General features: G+C 41.5%; 1 protein-coding gene across 5 annotated transcripts in view; it reads left to right on the forward strand.

Annotated features, from left to right (window-relative positions):
• LOC110506316 (muscarinic acetylcholine receptor M4) overlaps positions 1-22,615 on the forward strand; it is a 165,275-nt gene that overhangs the window by 128,117 nt on the left and 14,543 nt on the right. The window contains exon 1 of one of the 5 annotated variants that reach the window (XM_021585847.2): positions 13,782-14,293. The exons of the other annotated variants lie outside the window; for them this stretch is intronic. Within the exon in view, the coding sequence (XP_021441522.2) occupies positions 14,239-14,293 (55 nt within the window). The 5' untranslated portion in view covers positions 13,782-14,238. Of the gene's footprint in view, positions 1-13,781; positions 14,294-22,615 lie in introns of those variants that run through there. 5 annotated transcript variants of the gene reach the window in all.

Raw genomic sequence — 22,615 nt, forward strand, 5'->3', positions numbered from 1 at the left:
TATAAATTAAACAGTGTGCATCAGCCAATTAAAATCAGGTGATTTACTTGCACAGGATAGAACGCTACATTGTAGCTGGTCCCATTAGATAACCTGGCACACCTTAACCCTATGCTAACCTCACCAGATGACAGTGATTATTTCCTGGAACAAGTTTTGTATCAGCCAATTAAAAATGTTGACGTAGATCAAAGTTCAACAACTGCCGGTTTTATTTGGCCCCCCAAGTTTCCATGTTTAGACATAAAAGACTAAAAACACAAGGAAATCAGCTCCAAGTGATTTTAATTGAAGAAATCTGTTTCTAATTATTCCTACGCATAATAGAGAGACACACGTGATCGTATACAAGTGTAAGCAAGATTTGAAATGATTAGGTATTAGTCAAACACATCTGTTCGGGCTTCTGTGGACAATTTGCAGTCTTCTAATTATTTGTAATTATATTCCAGCCCCCCATCCTCTCAAGAAAAAAAAATCAGCCCATGGCAGAATCTAGTTGATGATCCCTGATGTAGATGGACAGGAACAAACACTTTTACATAAGAGCGTCCTTAAAACTCCTTAAGCTTAGGGGGCACTATTTTCACGTCCGGATGAAAAGCGCGCCCAAAGTAAACTACCTGCTACTCAGGCCCAGAAGCTAGGATATGCATATAATTGGTAAAATAATGTCTGTGAGTATAACAGAACTGATTTGGCAGGCGAAACCCTGAGGACAAACCATCCAGGGAAAACAAAAATTGAGGTCATAGTATTTTCTATGGGATACCCTTATTATTAGGAACCTGGTTGCAGTTCCTGTGGTTTCCACTAGATATCAACGGTCTTCAGAAATTGGTCAATGATTTTCTTTTGAGAAATGAAGAAGTAGTGCTATTCATTCCATGTGTCACTCTGAAGGTCCCTACTATTTTGGTGTGCGTGAACAGGAGGGTGCTCCGTGTTATTTTTCTTCGGTATTGGAAACAGATTATCCCGTCTTAAATTTTATCGATTATTTACATTTTAGGATACCTGAGGTTGGATTAGGAACGTTGTTTGAAATGTTTGGACCAAGTTTACAGGTAATTTATTAGATACCTTATAGTCATGTTGGGTGAGTTGGAACCGGTGTATTTCTGAATTAAACGCGCCAAATAAATGGACATTTTGGGAATATAAAGAAGGAATTTATCGAACAAAACGACCATTCATTGTGTCACTGAGACGTTTGGGACTGCAAAAAGAAGATCTTCAAAGGTAGGGCATTTATTATATCGTTTTTTCTGTCTTTTGTGTCGCACCTGCCTAGTTGGAAAATTATTTTCATGTGTTTGTATGCTGGGCGCTGTCCTCAGATAATCGCATGATCTGCTTTCGCCGAAAAGCCTTTTTGAAATCTGACACAGCGGCTGGATTAACAAGAAGTTAAGCTTTATTTTGATGCATTACACTTATATTTTTGTGAATGTAGAATATTGATATTTCTGTAGTTTGAATTTGGCGCTCTGCAATTTCACTGGATGTTGTCAAATCGATCCCGCTAAAGGGATTGGCCCGTGATGGGATCACTAAGACAACGCCAACCACTCTCGTTCCCATCCTACAGATGGCAGTATTGCAATAACAGTGTTAGTTATTTAAGAAGTTTATTGCGAGTCCGGACTCAAACCCTCATTGGTGAGTATCCACACTAGAGGGAAGTTGATTGTTTATTGTTCTAGAGTACACTTGTCAATCAACTGAACAACACATTCTAATGCACGCTGTAGGCAAAGAGTTTTATAACTAACTCAAATAGACCACAGCCTGTCGTTTCCAATGGGAGCAAATTAATCATAGTGGGCAGAACAAGCAAGGAGGTGGGCAGAGTCAAGCACGAGGTCCCGAGATCCTATTGGCGTGCTCTAGCATGTATTAGTATATTTGCGTTAGTGAACGCCTACTCTGTGGATTGTGCATGTGCAATAACTCAGTTCGCCCTTGCGCTCCTTCTAAACAATTTTTAAAAACTTTGGCAAAGGGTAAAGTCTACTAAACTTAGTCCACTCTGTTTGAAACAGATCCTAGTTTTGGGAACAGAAAACTGTATTGAGATCAAATGTGTCAATGAAGAGAAAATTTGCAGAATGTCGGACAAACACCATCTCGCTCCATCTTCTACCGCTCCATCTTCTACCGCTGCCGACCACCGGGCTTCGCTCATTGCCATATTTGCAATGCATCAGTGCAACAATAGGCCAAAGTGATCACACCATCGCCCTTTCTCTCCTCAACTTTCCCCAACTGTTAATTTGGCCTATGCTGTAGGCCTGTTTTACATACAACAATTAGCAAGAGCAAGCCTGCTTCTTTCCTCAAACAGAAATATAGAAATATATTTTTTTAAATATATCCTTGATCACTCCCTTCACAAGGCTTTATTTTGCTCCTTTGCACCCCAGTATCTCTACTTGCATACTCATCTTCTGCACATCTAGAACTCAAGTGTTTAATTGCTATATTGTAATTATTTTGCCACTATGGCCTATTTATTACCTTACCTCCCTTATTCTAACTCATTTGAACACACTGTATATAGATTTTTTCTATTGTATTATTGACTGTATGCTGTATTGTTCATTCATTCATTCATTCATTGTTTGCTTTGCTTTATCTTGGCCAGGTCGCAGTTGTAAATGAGAACTTGTTCTCAACTATCCTACCTGGTTAAATCAAGGAGAAAAAATATATATATGCCAAAACATGAAAAGGTTTTCTAACGTTAGTACTAGTAGCCTGGTCAAGGATGCATCAATGCAATATTGGCACACAACATTTTGTTACGGACCAAAGGAACCTTGAATTTGAAGCTATACATTTAAATTTGAATTTGTAGCTTTAAAATATCTTTCTGGTGGCCAGGGTTGACCTATTTTAAGAAATGCCATTGGTTAGTGGATATAAAGTTTTTAAGATCTGATGCAGAATTTTGTTTTCTGGAAATAATCACTGTCAACTGGTTGAGGTTAGCATTGGACTAATGTGTGCTAGGTTAACTGATAGGGCCAGCTACAATGTAGCGTTCTATCACACGCAAGTAAATCGTCCATTTTAACTGGCTGATGAGCATTTTGAGACAAGTTTGGCTCCCATTGGCTCAGTCATCCCCTTTCCTTCCCCTGGTAACTCAGAATATGTTCTCAGTCATCTTAAAATAAGGGTCCATAAATAACCATGATAACCTCTGTCGTCTTTACTCTCTAAACATGCTGCAGTTAGACTTAGAATATTAAAATGATTGCATCTATTAATAGTCATACTTGGAATACAAAGAGGCTAAGACTGTTAAAGCAACCCTAGAGTCACTGGAGCTACGAACTGTTAATGGGAGAGAAAACAGCAGTGTTTGCATCTACTGGATGTGTTGACTGCAGGGGTGTTTACTATCTAGATCAGTCCGTCCATGTGTTACAACGTATTGATGTTCAAGAATATGTGCAAGAACAATGTTCTGCAACAGCGTCAATGATGTGGAGCTTTATTGTGCACCTGGTGTGCAATGAATCACAAAAATGATGTCATTTCAGAAGAGATCCAGTTGCAGTATCCAGTATAATGTGTGTGTGTGTGAAGACAGCCCACCCACCATTTTAAAGCAGCGTTGTCCTCCTCTCATGTAACCTCTGTAAATGGCGTGGAAGCGATCCCTTCTGGACACATCCCGACCAGTCTCTTGAGTGCTTCAAATGTGTTAACAGACCCCGTCAGTGGATCAAACACACAAACAGTGTCTCTTGTGTTGTCAAAGTATGCTTGTGTGTCAAACCATACATTGACGCTCTACATGGAACACTGGTTCACTAAGAAACAAAAGAGTATTCAAGTTGTTATGTGTTAACCCCCGAAACAATCCCCTCTCCTTCCTCTGTCTGTCTGACAGAACCCCACAGATCCTGCCTAAAACGGTTAGATCATCCAGAGATTCCCCGTCTTCGTTGAGCGTTACATTGGGTTGGCCGCTGCTAAAACAGTGTCATCTTAGATTAGGATACTGCTACATTCAGTGATGGAAGCCACAGGAGCCAAGTGGCACAATTTCACATTTCTATCTATGAAGTGTTCAAATGATTATGCAGTGCCTTTTGGGTAAGATAATGCTTTCCATCCATTATTGTTGTTCTGAGTGTCTTGTGCAGTAAATATGAAAATATTTACATCATCCTATGCATGATAATATTTACATCACAGCAAGCATATGAACCTATACCCAAGGCTCATCACATTTGTTTTGATACCTCTCTACTTCAACTTGTTCACTATTGTGTCAGTTAAAAAATCAACCTAAATTAGTAATTGAGTGAATGTTTAATCAACAATCTATGTATATTTCCGGGCCTTTATATTTCTAGTTGTCAGTGTAATAATTATGCTCGGTGCTTAATAACCTTTCTGATCTCCCCATCCCGGATCCGGGATCGTGAATACAGACTCAAGCTCATTACCATAACGCAACGTTAACTATTCATGAAAATCGCAAATGAAATGAAATAAATATGCCATCTCTCAAGCTTAGCCTTTTGTAAACAACACTGTCATCTCAGATTTTCAAAATATGCTTCTCAACAATAGGAAAACAATCATTTGTGTAAAAGTAGCTAGCTAGCGTAGCATTTAGCGTTAGCATTAGCATTAGCATCCAGCATGCAACATTTCAACAAAAACATAAAAGCCTTCAAATAAAATAATTTACCTTTGAAGAACTTCGGATGTGTTCAATGAGGAGACTCTCAGTTAGATAGCAAATGCTCAGTTTTTCCAAAAAGATTCTTTGTGTATTAGAAATAGCTCCGTTTTGTACATCACATTTGGCTACCGAAAAAACCCGAAAATTCAGTCCTCAAAACGCGAACTTTTTTCCAAATTAACTCCATAATATCGACTGAAAACATGGCAAACGTTGTTTAGAATCAATCCTCAAGGTGTTTTTCACATATCTCTTCGATGATATATCGTTCGTGGAAGCATGGTTTCTCCTCTCAATCAAATGGAAAAATACTTGCACCTGGCTTTGCGCACCAGTTTCGACGCAGGACACCAGGCGGACACTTGGAAAATGTAGTCTCTTATGGTCAATCTTCCAATGATATGCCTACAAATACGTCACAATGCTGCCGACATCTTGGGGAAACGGCAGAAGGTCTAAGCTTATTCCTGTCGCATTCACAGCCATATAAGGAGACATTAGAAAACAGAGCTTCAGAAATTCTGCTCATTTCCTGTTTGACGTTTCATCTTGGTTTCGCCTGTAGAATGAGTTCTGGGGCACTTACAGACAACATCTTTGCAGATTCTGAAACTTCAGAATATGCATAGTCGAGCATCTTTTCGTGACAAAATATTGCGCTTAAAACGGGAACGTTTTTTATCCAAAAATGAAATAGCGCCCCTAGAGATGCAACAGTAAATGTTTCTCTCGCTCGGTCGGCCGCAATGAAACACCTCATCAGTCGCTACCAGGGAGGATTTGGATCAGTGTGTGAAATTCGTTGAAAGCTCTCAACGCACCCGCCAAGAAATTGAGGATGAATAAGTGGCGCGTACAATCAGGATGCCCTCTGAATCGTACAGTATGAAGTAAAAGACTAAAAAGTAGGCCTCAGTGGAGGCTGGTGGGAGGAGCAATAGGAGGATGGGCTAATTGTAATGGCTGGAATGGAATGAATGGAACAGTATCAGAAACATCAAACATATGGAAAACAAATATCCGTTCCATTTATTCCATTCTAGTCATTACAAAGAGCCTGTCCTCCTATTGCTCCTCCCACCAGCCTCCTCTGGTAGACCTACCCCCCAACTCCACCACTGTGCATGTTCTATTCATTTTTTGTTTACCCACTAGTTTCATGTTTAAAGCATGCTCTGTTTAATTCCGGTCCGACATCAAAGCAAAACGTATACTACAGTACAACAGTAGAGGTGACTGACAAAATAAAGGAAACAGTTGTAATTGAGAAATACAAGGTGTATTGAAAGCATGTCCCACTGGGCACAGCACGTCATTTTAACATGGATCATTGGGTAATATTTGGTTGAGACGTTGACCAATGAGATTACAACCTATAGTCAACCACGCAAAAAGACAGACAAACGTTAGTTGAATTTCCAATCTGCTATCACTGTGCTTTCAGCTATCTAAAAGCATAACCACACTCGAATGGAAAAACAATGTCACATTTGTGGTTTAAGTTGTCACTGCATTTTCAACCATTTAAAAGCACAGCAAATTTTGAGTGGGAATACAATGCCAGATATGTTGTTTATTTACAAGACAGAATTGTGTGTTATCATTGTGCTCGATCTGATAGCAGAACCAAATGACCTGGATTGCAGTTGAGATTACATGGTGCAGGCGAGCAACGGCGTTTGAGATTCTGCACAGATTATTACAGCAATTGTGAAGATCTCTACAGACCTGCGATGATTTCGGCATGCCATCTTGAACATGCACGCTTTACACGATTACATAACAAGACCTTTAAGCTACAGTAAACTCCAAATGTGGCCATGGATGTGTTACTCATTTTGAGGTTGAATGATTCAATTTTTACGTGCCAAGTTTTATTTGTCACACACACAGTGAAAGGCTTAACTTGCAAGCATCAGTAAGTGTGTGAGTGAGGGTGTATGTGAGTGTGTGTATGTGGGTAAGAGTGACAGTGAGAGAGTGTGTGTTGTCTGAGTGGGTAGAGGCCTGTGGATGAGCATGGAGTCAGTGTGGATAGTCTGTGGGAGTTGGAGAGCAGTAGTTGTTAGCCATTTAACAGTCTTATGGCCAGGGGATAAAATCCGTTTAGGAGTATGTTGGTCTGTGCCTTGATGCACTGATATCATCTGCCGGATGGGAGCATGGAGAACAATCCATGTCTTGGGTGGATGGAGTCTTTGGCAATATTTCGGGCCTTTCTCAGACACCGCCTGACATCTATGTTCTGGATGGCTGGGCCATCCACACCAACCTCTGTAGGCAGTGGTGTAAAGTACTTAAGTAAAAATACTTTTAAGTACTACTTAAGTCGTTTTATGGGGGTATCTGTACCTTACTTTACTATTTATATATTTGACAACTTTTACTTTTTCTCCACTACATTCCTGAAGAAAATAATGTACTTTTTACTCCGTGAATTTTCCCTGGCACCCAAAAGTACTCGTTACATTTTGAATGCTTAGCAGGACCGGAAAATGGTCTAATTCACACACTTGTCAAGAGAACATCCTTGGTCATCCCTACTGCCTCTGATCTGGCGGACTCACTAAATACAAATGCTTTGTTTGTCAATTATGTTGTGCCCCTGGCTATCCGTAAAAAAAGAAAAAAAGAAAATCGTGTCGTCTGGTTAATATAAGAAACTTTAAATGATTTATACTTTTGATACTTAAGTACATTTAAAACCAAATACTTTTAGACTTTTACTCAAGTAGTATTTTACTGGGTGATTTTCACTTTTACTTGAGTAATTTAATTTTATGGTATCTTTACTTTTAACTTAAGTATGAAAATTGGGTACTTTTTCCACAACTGTCTGCAGGGCCTTCAGGTTGAGGGCGGTGCAGTTTTCATACCAGATGGTGATACAACCATCTCGGTGGTACAGCTGTAAAGGTTTTTGAGGATTTGACAGGCCATGCCAAAAAGTTTCAGCCTCCTGAGGGAGAAGAGGCCTTGCCGGGCCTTCTTCACGACGATGTTGGTGTGAGAGGACCATGTTAAGTCCTCAGTGATGTGGACACAGAGGAACTTGAAGCTCCACTGCGTCCTGTTGATGTGGATGGGGGTGGACACCCCCCATTTCCTGTAGTTCATGATCAGCTCCTTGGTCTTGCTGACGTTTACTGCCAGGTCTCTGACCTCCTCCCTGTAGGCTGACTCATCGTCTTTGGGGATCAGGCCTACCACCGTCGTGTCGTCAGCAAACTTGATGATTGAGTTGGAGTCATGCATGGCCACACAGTCATGGGTTAACAGGGAGGGAGTAAGCACACACCCCAGGGGGCCCCCATGTTGAGGGTCAGCATGGCGGAGGTGTTGTTGCCTACTCTCACCACCTGGTGTCAGGCCGTCAGGAAGGTATTCCTCTAGTCCAGGGGGAAAATGGAATTAAGATTGCATCATCTGTAGATCTGTTGGGTCGGTATAAAAAAATTGGAGTGGGTCTAGGTTGTTTTGGATGATGAAGTTGATATGTGGCATGACCAGCCTTTCAAAGCACTTCATGATTACAGATGTGAGTGCTACAGGGTGGTAGTCATTGTGGTAGGTAGAGTTCTTGGGAACAGAAATGATGGTGGTCAGTTTGAGACGTGGGGATTACAGATTAGGACAAGTAGAGTTTGAAAATTGTCACACCCTGGTCTGTTTCATCTGTCTTTGTGCTTGTCTCCACCCCCTCCAGGTGTCACCCATCTTCTTCATTATCCCCAGTGTATTTATACCCGTGTTCTCTGTTTGTCTGTTACCAGTTAGTTTTGTTGCGTCAAGTCTACCAGCATTTTTCCCGTGCTCCTTTCTGTTTCTAGTTCCCGTTTTCTAGCTTTCCCGGTTTTTGACCATTCTAACTGCCCTGACCCTGGGCCTGCCTGTCGTTCTGTACCTTGTGACACCACCCTGGATTACTGACCTCTGCCTGCCCTGATCCCGAGCCTGCCTGCCGTTCTGTACCTTTCGGACTCTGCTCTGGACTACTGACCTCTGCCTGCCCTTGACCTGTCATTTGCCTGCCCCCTTGTTTTTGTAATAAACTTTTGTAACTTCAAAACTGTCTGCATCTGGGTCTTCCCTTGAGCCTTGACAGAAAATGACTGTGAAGATGCCTGCCAGCTGGTCTGACCATGCTCTGAGAAAGTTTCCTGGAATACCGTCCGGCCCCGTGGCCTTGCGAGTGTTGACCAGATTAAAAGCCTTACTCACATCGGTCTCTGAGACTAATATCACACACTCTTCTGGGACAGCGGGGGTCGTCATGCACAGCTCTGTGTTGAATTTGTCAAAGAGTGCATAGAATGCATTGAGTTTGTCCGTCGTAATGGACTGTAGTCCCTGCCACATGCATTGGCACCAGTGTAATAGGATTCCACCTTGTTCCTATATTGTCTTTTTGGATGGCGCTGCAGAGGCTGTAGCTGGACTTCTTGAACGTGTTTGTGTCCTCAGCCTTAGCCTCGGCGTGTTACATTTAAGTGATAATGCCCAAGAAGCCGGTGTTTGGAGGATATATTGGCACGGGTGTTGTTGGGCTCGAGACGAAGTGGAGGGCCGGCAAACCGTGCCAATATATCCTCTAAATACTGGCTTCAAGGGCATTACCGGCTGTAATGCAGTTTTAACCTATCAGTATTCAGAATTAGACCTACCCGTTGTATAATGCTTTGTAAGTTAGCCTTAAAGGGATAGATCACCCAAATTACAAAATGACACACTGGTTTCCTTACCCTGTAAGCAGTCTTTGGACAATCCATGTTTTGGTTCATTTTCCCTGGCACTGTTTCCACCTTTTAGAATTTGTGGCACAAATCCAATTCCAAGTCATGGGACCTATATTTGCATGTTTTACACATCATGTTCAAGTATATGTATAAGTGACTTTGTTGAACTTCACAATACAGTTGAGATAGTTTCTAACAATTTGGAATTGATGTGCGCAGAATGCTAAGATCGGTCCCATGACTTGAATTGGATTTGTGCCACAAATGCTAAAACGTTAGCATGTGGAAACAGTGCCAGGGAAACTAAACCAAAGCATGGATTGCTGTCATACATTTTCCATAGATTGCTTACTGGGAAAGGAAACCAGTGTCATTTTGTAATTTGGGTGAACTATCCCTTTAACTTCATGATATACTTTATTACAAAAGTAATACGGAATTGTGTTTGGTTTTCAAGTCAACCAAATATCAACATTTGAAGGAGATGTGTCTTCTGCTTGGATAGTTCCATCTGTGTCATGGACTGGATTCAATTTGTATCGCTGTAGTGTGGCGGAAGATCTGCATTATAAACTCAGCAAAAAAAGAAACGTTGTCTCACTGTCAACTACGTTTATTTTTAGCAAACTTAACATGTGTAAATATTTATATGAACATAACAAGATTCAACAACAGACATAAACTGAACAAGTTCCACAGACATGTGACTAACAGAAATGGAATAATGTGTCCCTGAACAAAGGGGGGCCAAAATCAAAAGTAACAGTCAGTGTCTGGTGTGGCCACCAGCTGCATTAAGTACTGCAGTGCATCTCCTCCTCATGGACTGCACCAGATTTGCCAGTTCTTGCTGTGAGATGTTACCCCACTCTTCCACCAAGGCACCTGCAAGTTCCTGGACCTTCACCATCCGATCCAACGTGCTCAATGGGATTGAGATCCGGGCTCTGGCCATGGCAGAACACTGACATTCCTGTCTTGCAGGAAATCACGCACAGAACGAGCAGTATGGATAGTGGGATTGTTATGCTAGAGGGTCATGTCAAGATGAGCCTGCAGGAAGGGTACCACATGAGGAGGAGGATGTCTTCCCTGTAACGCACAGCATTGAGATTGCTTGCAATGACAACAAGCTCAGTCCGATGATGCTGTGACACACCGCCCCAGACCATGACGGGCCCTCCACCTCCAAATCGATCCCGCTCAAGAGTACAGGCCTCGGTGTAACGCTCATTCCTTCGACAAAGTAATGTCTGGTGAGGACCTGCCTTACAACAGACCTACAAGCCCTCAATCCAGCCTCTCTCAGCCTATTGTGGACAGTCTGAGCACTGATGGAGGGATTGTGCGTTCCTGGTGTAACTCAGGCAGTTGTTGTTGCCATCCTGAACCTGTCCCGCAGGTGTGATGTTCGGATGTACCAATCCTGTGCAGGTGTTGTTACACGTGGTCTGCCACTGCAGGGACGATCAGCTGTCTGTCCTGCCTCCCTCTAGCGCTGTCTTCGGCGTCTCACAGTATGGACATTGCAATTTATTGCCCTGGCCACTTCTGCAGTCCCCATGCCTCCTTGCAGCATGCCTAAGGCACGTTCACGCAGATGAGCAGGGACCCTGGGCATCTTTCTTTTGGTGTTTTTCAGAGTCAGTAGAAAGGCCTCTTTCTTAATTGCCTCCTGTCTGTAAGCTGTTAGTGTCTTAACGACCGTTCAGCAGGTGCATGTTCATTAATTGATTATGGTTCGTTGAACAAGCATGGGTGTTACAGTTTTCTTCCGTCGAAGGAGAGGAGGACCAAAATGCAGCGTTGTTATTTGTATACATCTTTAATAAAGATGAAAACACAAAGAGTATACAAAAACAATAACCGTGAAAAAACCTAAACAGCCTATCTGGTGCAAACAAACACAGAGACAGGAACAATCACCCACGAAACACTCAAAGAATATGGCTGCCTAAATATGGTTCCCAATCAGAGACAACGATAAACACCTGCCTCTGATTGAGAACCACTCCAGGCAACCATAGACTTTTCTAGACAACTATACTACACCACAATCCCATAACCTACAAAAAAAAACAAGACAAAACACAACACTTAAATAACCCATGTCACACCCTGGCCTGACCAAAATAATAAAGAAAACACAAAATACTAAGACCAGGGCGTGACAATGGGAAACAGCGTTTAAACCCTTTACAATGAAGATCTGTGAAGTTATTGGGATGTTTACCTATTATCTTTGAAAGACAGGGTCCTGAAAAAGGGACATTTATTTTTTTGCTGAGTTTAGCTCATTTGAAATTTAAAGGCAATGGTCCTGCGTTCGTGGAGACTGCATCCTCGGCTTAATTGGAAATTACCTTTACATTTTAACGAGGATCTTCTGCAATACAGATTGAATCCAGTCTTAGTCATGGCTTTTTCTTCCAGTTTGTCTACCAATGAATAATTCATTCAGTATGTTAGATTCACGTCTAAGTTAAAGAATAGGGCTAAATCAAATCAAACTTTAAATGCACTTTAACGAAACTTTGATTCGATTTAGTCCTGTTCTTTATCTTAGATATTTGGTTGAGATGGAGACGTGAATCCAACAAATAAATTATTAATTTGTATACAAACTGAAATTAAAGCCAGACTAAGTCAATGGCACAGATGGAACTATCCAAGCAGAAGATTCATCTCCTTCAACTCTCGATATTGATGTATATTTCTAGTTGAATACCTGGATGAATTGAAACAATAGCTGTTAATTACTTTTCAAGTGCTATATACAGGTATCTTCCGAAATAATGGAAACACTTGAGTAAATGAAGGATACACATCTGCAGGAATCCTAATGAAATCCCTATGGTGGCAGCATCATGCTGCGGGGATGTTATTCAGCGGCAGGGACTGGGAGACTAGTCAAGATCGAGGGAAAGATGAATGGAGCAAAGTACAACGAGATCTTTGATGAAAACCTGCTCCAGAGCTCTCAGGACATCAGAATGGGGCGAAGGTTCATCTTCCAACAGGACAATGACCCTAAGCACACAACCAGGACAACGCAGGAGTGGCTTTGGGGCAAGTCTCTGAATGTCCTTGAGTGGCCCAGCCAGAGCCTGGACTTGAACCCGATCAAACATCTCTGGAGAGACCTGAAAATACCTGTGCAACTACACTCCCCATCCAACCTGACAGAGCTTGAGAGGATCTGCAGAGAAGAATGTGAGAAACTCCCCAAGTACAGGTGTGCCAACCTTGTAGCATCATACCCAAGAATACTCTAGGCTGTAATCGTTGACAAAGTTGCTTCAACAAGGGGTGTTAATAATTTCTGAAGGCATTGTATATATTATTTGATAGTGGAAATAACGTTGGAGATCTGATGTTGTTTTACATGTACAATATATATTTTATACAAGGTTTGTCTATATTGAAATTTGGTTACCATGATGACATATTCCCGTGGTTGAAATTTCACAATCAAAACAACAGTTTATGTTGACAACTTTTTTCAAATCCATTGTATATTCCACACAGATCCCACATCACAATATGTTGACAAATTACATTGAAACTACATTGATTCAACCAGTTTGTGCCCAGTGGGGGTGCTTCCACACAAGTGTCTTTCCTGAGTTAATTAAGCAATTAACATCCCATCATGTTTAGGGTCATGTATAAAAGTGTTGCCCATAATTAAGGCTACCATGGCTAGAAGAGATCTCAGTGACTTTGAAAGAGGGGTCTCCAAGGAGCTGATGGGGTTTAAAGTGTGTGTGTGTGTGTGTGTGTGTGTGTGTGTGTGTGTGTGTGTGTGTGTGTGTGTGTGTGTGTGTGTGTGTGTGTGTGTGTGTCTCAGTCACCAGACACAACACAACTGAAAACTTACAGAAGATTCTGGACACCGTTTTCCACCACCATCAACAAAACACCACTGATGGAATTTTGTCGTGGAAGAATGCTCCCTTGTTCACTCCATTTACAAGAGAGCTGGCCATGGTGCTGAAACTGGACGCCTGTTCTTAAACGACTTGTCTTGTGGAACTCCAGACATCATCCCGTTATCTTCCTTGGTTATTTAAAGTACCTGATGTCGTGAAAGTGTCACTGCACGTTTTCAAGAGATTGAATTACCTTTTTCTTACATGGCTACATCGTCAAAAGCACTAACATACATAGACTAGGCTACAAAGCAAAGGAATCAGACAGTTACCACTGATTGCAACAAACAGCGAACACTGCACTAGACCACTAATTCACCACTTTTTTTACGCCACGTCGAAGAAATGACCAAATATAAGCCACCATTTTAGATCATAATACACGAAAATTACATTTTAACTGGAGCCCTCCACACCCGTTTTCAGTGCTGCAAAGCGAAGATTGAGCGAAAATGAATAACACTAGGCCTTCAGGTGATTGGTTAGACTTGCATGACATCATTAAAAGTCCATTCTCTCGTTGCCTGTGAGCATGTAAACTTGAAAAAAAAAAACTGTCTCTCACAGATCAGAGCACATCTGCCGGAGTCCGAACTGCTTCATTCGAGAGAGACTTGCACACCTCAGCTCGGGGCGTTTCGGTCACCAGTCACTTGGAATTGTACTCTCCTTATCAAGGCTCTCTCTCTGGTACCTGCCGAAAGACATTCTGACATGAAAAGGCATGATGTGATCCAATATGTGCCAATTATTATGATACCGCACAAAATTAGGACTTCGTCGTCTCTATCCGGGAAAAACTTATCAGAGTAAGATTGAGAGAGGGATTTTTGCCTGATTGAGTACCATCTAAACATGCAACATGAATCCCACTAAGAGCACTGGAGCTGGTGGGCTTGAGTCCTGGAACTTTAACAGTAAGTTGTAACATTTATAATGCACTTGTCGCATTTGAAATACAACAAATGGGAAATATAGGCTATTAGAACGTGCGAAATCTAACTTCCCTGCAAACACTATTTTCTATAGGTTTTTTTAAACAATGTGTGCATTCTGAAAAATCCACTTTTGCAAATGAAGGCTGTTCAAAAAACCTGTCCCCGAGTTATATCATGAGCATTATTTTAGAATCCCAAAGGATAGGCTTTTTGCAGATGTATTAACATTGACGGAATCAACTACATTAATTGTTCTCAGAAATACCATTGTGTCACTCGTTATGATTTCCACCATTTATCTGATAGCACAACTTAGTGACCGATAAAACAAGCGCGCAACAAGGTGCGCTTGATCAATTTGTATGGTTCGGCTGTGATATCGGAGTAGGCAGCCTTTGGGTTAGGCTATTATAGAAAAATGCCCACATTAAAATAAATAAAAACATGTTTTTTTTTTAACATGTTGTGGTCCTATCGACGTGACGTTATAGTGGGCTATATTGGGCAAAACGATGTTAAAAGATGGCCTCACTTGAAGTAAAGAAACCGTAGCCTATATATCCTTATCTAAAATGTTAAACATCTAATGTGTGCTAACTGTTGATCTTCATCTTACGTTCGTGGTGTTTGTATATCTATCAGTTAAAGTAGTTGTAGATTATGAAGTTTGAAACCTCAGACACCATTACTTTAAGGGTTGTTCTAATGAAAGAAGGGAAACGTGCGCGTTATGGGAACGCGCGCGTTAGGATGGCACCACACAGTGCTCTTCCGATTATTTGATGAGTTAATTGGGTGGATATTTGACCCGCTGGAGTTTAGGCCAATTATGAGAGGTGTATGCTTCTGGTTCTGATGAAGTTCATGTAAACATTCTTAATGCGTGACACTTGCTTCTCCATTTTGGTTTCTCTCTCTCTGTTTCCATTAAAATGTCTGACACATTGCTGTTGTTGAATGAATGCATTTTTTTTCTTCATTTTTGGGGGGTGCTGAGGTTTCTAGATCATAGCTGATCGTACAGGGAAACCCAGTTCAGTTAAGGCTCCCAATGCAAAAACTGTGCTGATGTCCATTTACATCTAACAGATGCAATTTACATTCATCTGTAGTCTATGATAAAGTTGATATATACATTATACAATTGACATTCTCATCACAGTGCAGATACCCAGTCCCCCATACTCACTGCACCTGCAACTGACACAAAGCCATTCCACAATTCATCTTACCCCCCTCCACTTCTTTCTCCCAGCTGCCGGGCATCCCTGAGAGACCTGCTTTAAAGTGTTTCAAACTTCCTGATGGCGGCTTTTTGTGCAGGCAAATGCCTGAACCTCATTGAGATGCAAAGCTCTCCCTGCAGCCCCTCGGGAAATGAGCATCCCGACTGTCAGGATTTGTGTCCCCTCTACAATCATCAGTGGCAGCAGCACACACATGCAGACACCCAGAGAGCTCATCAAATGTCTCACAGCTGGGACAGTAGTAGTCCTGCTTATGACTTCCACAGAGGAGTGGAGTGTGTTTTTTTTTGTTGGTGTGCTGGGTTTTAATCCTGTCCCTGTTTTGGTCCATGGCTGTTGGGTTTGGCTGCATTTGGCGTGGTGGACGCTTTCAGCTGGTCTGATATTAACCGCATGGGACAGACTGTGGATGGGGTCAGGAAAGCCATTGGCCTTCAACCCAGACACATCAGTTAGGGTGCCATTTTGTTAATTGAGCGTGAGAGGCTGAGAGATCTGTGATGTTCTTTTGGCCATCCCTCTTGCCCCACCCCCTGGTCAGGGTTGTGCATTTTCTACCAGGGTTGGGCTCTTGAAACTTTGGAAATGAATAGCGTCGACTTTATATTTTTACTGAGAAGACTGCCTTCAATTCAAATTGAGCCCAACCCTGTTTTCTAGGAAAGAGTCAAAGCAAAGTCACCTACACAATTTCAATCATTTAGAATAATGCGTGGAACCTATTTAGGATGTTTACTTGGGTGAAATGAGCTCAGCCCAAAAGAAACTCCTTGCGTATACACTATAGTCAGAGAGATAATGTAGTGTATACATTTGGGTCATATGCTACACCCAACCCCCATATTAACCCCAATACTCCCCTCCCTGCCTGCTTCATAACCTAGTTTTAGGACTGACGCTTCTGCAGCACTGCTGTGTGCCAACCCTGGGCACAGATGTTTCACACTGGCACAGACGGGCGTAGACTGGGCTGGATGAGTTAGGCATTGCTCTACGCCCTGGCCTGCGGGCTAAGGGACACGTTTAATGCCCTCTTCAGATTCATGAGCTCCAGGATTTTAGTCAGCTCTGACTCATGGAGAGATGGATCGTCTTCCCTAGGGTTTAGTTTTCATGAGACTGCCCGCTGGGCACATCACATCATTTCAACGTTGACAACTGAGTAATATTTGGTTGAGACCTTGATGAATGAGATTACAACCTATATTCACCCACTTAAAAATATAGCCAAAAGTTAGTTGAATTTCCAATGTATTATCACTGTGCTTTCAACCATCTAAAAGCACAACCAAATTCCAATGGAAAAACAATGTCAGATTTTTTGGTTTAGTTGTCAACCAAATATCTATCACTGCGCTTTCAACCATTTAAAAGCACAGCAAAGTTCAAATGGGAATACAATATCAGATATTTTGTTGATTTAATGTGCTATCCCTGTGCTTCATATAATAGCAGAACCAAATGACCTGGCTTGCAGTTGAGATAGCTTTAAAAGTCCATGGTGCAAGTGATCAATGCCGTTTGAGATTCTGCACAGATTATTACAGCAATTGTGAAGATGGCCACAGACCTGCGACGTCCTATGCATGCTACAGTATCTTGAACATGCACGCTTTATATGATTACATAAGAAGACATGTATAGTTACAGTGATCTCAAAATGTGGACATGGATGTGTAAGTCATTTTAAGTTTACATTAGTTTGTAAAATAGCCTCACCTAAGGTATTACATTTTTTTGATAGTGGAAATAATGTTGAAGATCTGACATTGTTTTAAAGGTAGAAATTCAACATATTTTATGCAAGGTTTGTCCATGTTGAAATTTGGTTACCATGATGACATCATCCTGTGCTTGAAATTTCACCCTCAAAACAACAGTTTGTTGATGACTTTTTTCAAATCCAATGTATTTTCCATGTAGATTCCATGTCACAATACGTTGACAAATTACGATGAAACAACCAGTTTGTGCAAAGTGGGTGTAGCCTCAAATAAATTCAACTATCAATTTATATGCTTTACTTTGACAGTCTCCCATCATCCACTGTAGCTTGGAGTTTCACGTTCAGTTTTCTATGATATTAATATTGATCTTCAATCCAGACATTCAGGAAACACTGTTCCACAAAATTCAACCATTTTGTGGGATCAATGATAATTCATGATATATTCTTCCCTCTGTTAGCCAGGGTTGTGGACCAAATGGGAACATGATATTGGCCATATTTTTCTCATCAACACTGAAACTGTGTTCGTTTGTACTCAGTGGCTGGTGCGTGTGCACAATGCACAAATGGTGGTGGTGGGTGGTGAAGTTAGTGGCTGGTGAAGTTGGTGGGTGGTGAAGTTGGTGGGTGGTGGGTGTGCACAATACAATGATTCCATGCTGGAAAACATTGTCAAGTTAGGGAAGGGCGGAACTAATTGTCAGTGGTCAGTGTTGCTGTGTGTTATTACTGATTAACAATATTAAATACAGTAGATTCATTTGATTAACGTTGGGTTCCCTCTAGTACTGAGCGATTAGCCAAAATGCTGCTTTTCCTGGTCATTAAACAGCTAATTGAACGACGTCTGTTCAATTACTTGAAATCCATTTAGTTTTTTTTTGTTTTTGTGATCTCAATGCGCTGTTTCTCTAGAGAAAATGTATTAATTCACAAGAGAAGTTAAGTCAATAACTATGTGGGACGCTGGGCTGACGGGAGTTGTAGTTTTCATTAGGCAAATATTCAACCTGGTTCAGCACAGAAACGTAGTAATTAACTACAATGACCATAATCCATTAAACCCGTTCTTCTCGGCTCGGACAATAGTGTTTGATTGCGGTCTGCTATAGAGTACATTATACCCATAAAACCTACTGGTCAGAAAATCCCACCATAGGGGATTTTAGATAAATAAGGGATGTGTTTCGGGTATGGCCTGGCATGACATTTTGATAACTGTGTAAATCTCTCTAGGAGAAGGTGACCCCCCCCCTTGAGCATCCCATTGGTTCCTGCATGTCGGTCATGATTATCTATGCAAGTAAAATGGAGGTCAAAAGATAAACAGAAGTTTTTCATTTAAGCTATGCCATCATTGTAGTATAAATAATTCTGTGATGTTTTGGCTCAAAATGTATGTGTAATCTGTTGATTCGTTGGATAGTAGACGTAAGATATACCAGCCACCCATGCACCACTCTATCAACGCTGTAAGGAAGGGATGTAATAAATAAACAGACACAGACAGCCTCACCATAACGTTAACAGAACTGCGGGTATGCAGTGATCTGCAGGTGGGGGCGAAGGACACTGTCTACCAGTGTCCTAGCCCAGTGTCGCCCCCACCTCTCACCTGTGTACCGGAGTCCTAGTTAGCAAGCTAGCTAGTACATAGTGTCCTTCGCCCCTACCTACCAAGCACCTGCCCGCGCCGTAACGTTAACAGAACTGCGGGAAAGTAGTGTTCGGCAGGCAAGGGCAAAGGACACTGTCTTACTGGTGTCCTAGCTAGCTAGTGGTGTCACCCCGCCTCCCGCCCGTGTCTTCTTCTTCTGAGAGGTTTATCTGCTGTTGGTATCCAACGTTATGGTACATACCGGCACCTATTGTAGTCTCCTGCCTGTGTACCTAGTTTAAATCATAGATGAAACATTTACCAATAGAAGTATAAAGAGGGGTTCCTGCAGATGCAGGAACGCCCCGAATTGCGGGCTGCAATCGCACCCTTCCCAGCTCGGAAAGAGACGGATAGCCTACAAACAGAGAGGAATGTACACAACAGAACAACAAGGTTCCCGAGGTAGCGCTACCCGATTGATAGTTGTAGTAATTGCTAATAAGCAGTCTTGAAAGTATGCTTTATGTTCTTTGAATAACTAGTCAAGTGACTTTGTGAGACGGCTCTGCAGCTACTAGCTAGACAGCTAACTACTAGCCTAGTTAAATAGGATGACTCAAAGGCTGTACAGTGTGGGGAGCACAGAGATAATGTTAGATGGTCTGGCTGGCTGGCTGCTACTGCCTGAGCAGAGATGAGATTATGACTTTAAAGGAATGAAAAATAATAAAGTCAACTAAGCATATTGTATTATTGTATTATTTCATTTTCTATTGATGTCTAGCCAATGTGGACCTGACAGAGACAATGGAACATTTTGGCCATTGAATGTTCACTATTCTTCTCAGAAGTTGTAATGCCATCATTTAATAATGCATTTAATGTTGAAAAAAAATCTAAAACTGTGATTATTTTGTAAATTGAACTGAGCCAACCTTAAAAAGCACTAATGGCTCAGCACATGATACCGATTATTTCAAGTCAATGGGTAGCAATAACTACACTTTTCCATGGTATGTGATCATCTCTCTCTCCCTCTCTCATATATTTTATATTTGATTTCAGAGCTACAGTAGCACAAAGTTCATGTCCATTGCTATTTCATAGGAGGGCCTCATTATTCACAATGCTGCTGTTCTCCAGCAGCAGCTTTAATTACATAAGGCTTAATTGAAGAAAGCATGGCTCCTATTGTTTTTGTTTTTTTACCTTTATTTAACGAGGCAAGTCAGTTAAGAACAAATTCTTATTTACAATGACGGCCTACCCCGGCCAAACCCTAATCCGGATGACACTGGGCCAATTGTGCACCGCCCTATGGGACTCCCAATCACGGCCGGTTGTGATACAGCCCAGGATCGAACCAGGGTCTGTAGTGATGCCTCTAGCACTGAGATGCAGTTCCTTAGACCTCTGCGCCACTCGGGAGCCCATTGTAATGTCAGCAGTTGCCTATCAGCATTGCACGATACCTGTTTGTAGCCACATCCTCTATTTATAGCATCCTCTCTCATCAAACTTGCAACAACAATACGTTAATTAAATCTGATCTTAGTTAGCTACTGACATTATAACTAAGATCAGATTTAATTAACGTATTGTTGTTGCAAGTTGCCACAGTGCCTGTGACAAAGACAAAATCCACACAGAAGTCGGAGGGAGAACAGCCAGTCAAGACCACAACTAAAATATGTGTATGACAGCAAACAGCCACTTTGTTATATAAATTAGTTAGGTTAGGGTTAATCATCTCATATGCATGCATATAATTTGAATTAGAATGATGTCTGTCAACATGACATACAGACTTTCTCTCTCTCTCTCTCTCTCTCTCTCTCTCTCTCTCTCAGCCTTTAACCACACCATTAGAAGTTTTCCATAATTTTTAAATACAAGTTTATTTGGTAATGAAAACAGTAACAATGTTTGACATTACAGTCCCTTTAATAACAAGGCCAGTACATTCCTGATGGCCCAGCAGAGTAGTGCCAGTGGCGGAGATGTTTCTCTGCAGGTAGTTACAAGGCACAGCACGGAGGCCTGGATAATGAGGATAAAGGGAATCAAAAGGTAGAGCATGTACCATATCAAACAGCTTACAGCAGAGGATCCCTACAGCACGGAGAGGGGAAGTTCACTGAGCCATGCGTCCTAAATTTAGCATTATTATTAGACCCTCCGTAATGTCTAGAGCTCAGAGTGTGTTCCCATCAAGCTTTAGCCTTTACAGCAGGGGTGTCAAACTCGTTTGCCCCGTTGGCCGCATCCGTACTTAAAATGTATTATAATTCATCTCCGTCAAAATTTGCACAAAATATTCCTCTATCCATCGCTTTTGGAATTTCTGATGCTCCTTGAATCTCTAATTTTCCTTTTGATGACTGTTAGTAAGCTGGACAGAGTGAAGAGATTATAAATGTCCATTATCATTTCTACGCGGTTTTGATTTGGTTTTAGTAATTTAAATGTCGATTGAGATCGTTTTGCCCCAAACATTTTTTAAATATATATTTTATTTAATTGTTTATCTCAAACCACCAACGCAACGGTATCCTTTCCCGGGATTGAGAGGCTGTCCCTGCTGTGCAGTCTCAATAGTTCAGAATACGATTCCTGCACATACTGTTTGCTAGCATTACCTTAACCATCACTCCTGTGTTCCAATGGCATGTTGTGTTAGCTAATCCAAGTTTATCATTTTAAAAGGCTAATTGATCATTAGAAAACCCTTTTGCAATTATGTTAGCACAGCTGAAAACTGTTGTTCTGATTAAAGAAGCAATAAAACTGGCCTTCTTTAGACCTGGAGCGTCTAAAGAATAACGGCTCAACCGCGTCGACATTTGTGGGTTCAATTACAGGCTCAAAATGGCCAGAAACAAATAACTTTCTTTTGAAACTCGTCAGTCTAATCTTGTTCTTAGAAATGTAGGCTATTCCATGCGAGAAATTGCCAAGAAACTGAAGATCTCTTACAACGCTGTGTACTACTCCCTTTAACAGAACAACGCAAACTGGCTCTAACCAGAGTAGAAAGAGGAGTTGGCGGCCCCGGTGCACAACTGGGCAAGAGGACAAGTACATTGGAGTGTCTAGTTTGAGAAACAGATGCCTCACAAGTCCTCATCTGGCAGCTTCATTAAATAGTACCTGCAAAACACCAGTCTCAATGTTAACAGTGAAGAGGAGACTCCGGGATGCTGGCCTTCTAGGCAGAGTTGCAAAGAACAATTCATAGCTCAGACTGGCCAATAAAAAGAAAAGATTAAGAAGGGCAAAATAACACAGACACTGGAAAGAGGAACTCTGCCTAGAAGGCCAGCATCCCGGAGTCGCCTCTTCACTGTTGACGTTGAGACTGGTGTTTTGCAGGGTACTATTTAATGAAGCTGCCAGTTGAGGACTTGTGAGGCGTCTGTTTCTCAAAGTGAAGTTTATTTTCGTTGTTGATTGCCCTAATCCCTTAGTTTTGGTCTTCATTTAGGCCTTAGTTTAGTCTGCGTGTTGAACCTTATGTTTATTAGTGTAAGAGATGATACTGCATACACGGATTCATATTCTATTCTCAAATCCTTCATAAAAATGAAAGTGTCTCAGAAGATGGGAGTTGTCCTATTTTGCTAAATAGTGACTATAGTCCTTGTTTGAACTCCTGATTAATGAATGGAAGTATTTGTCAGCAGCAGCTGCTGTTTGTGGCATCCTGCTGTTCAGCTTTGGCAAGT

The sequence above is a fragment of the Oncorhynchus mykiss genome, chromosome 26 (assembly GCF_013265735.2).
Source record: "Oncorhynchus mykiss isolate Arlee chromosome 26, USDA_OmykA_1.1, whole genome shotgun sequence".
NCBI lineage: Eukaryota > Metazoa > Chordata > Actinopteri > Salmoniformes > Salmonidae > Oncorhynchus > Oncorhynchus mykiss.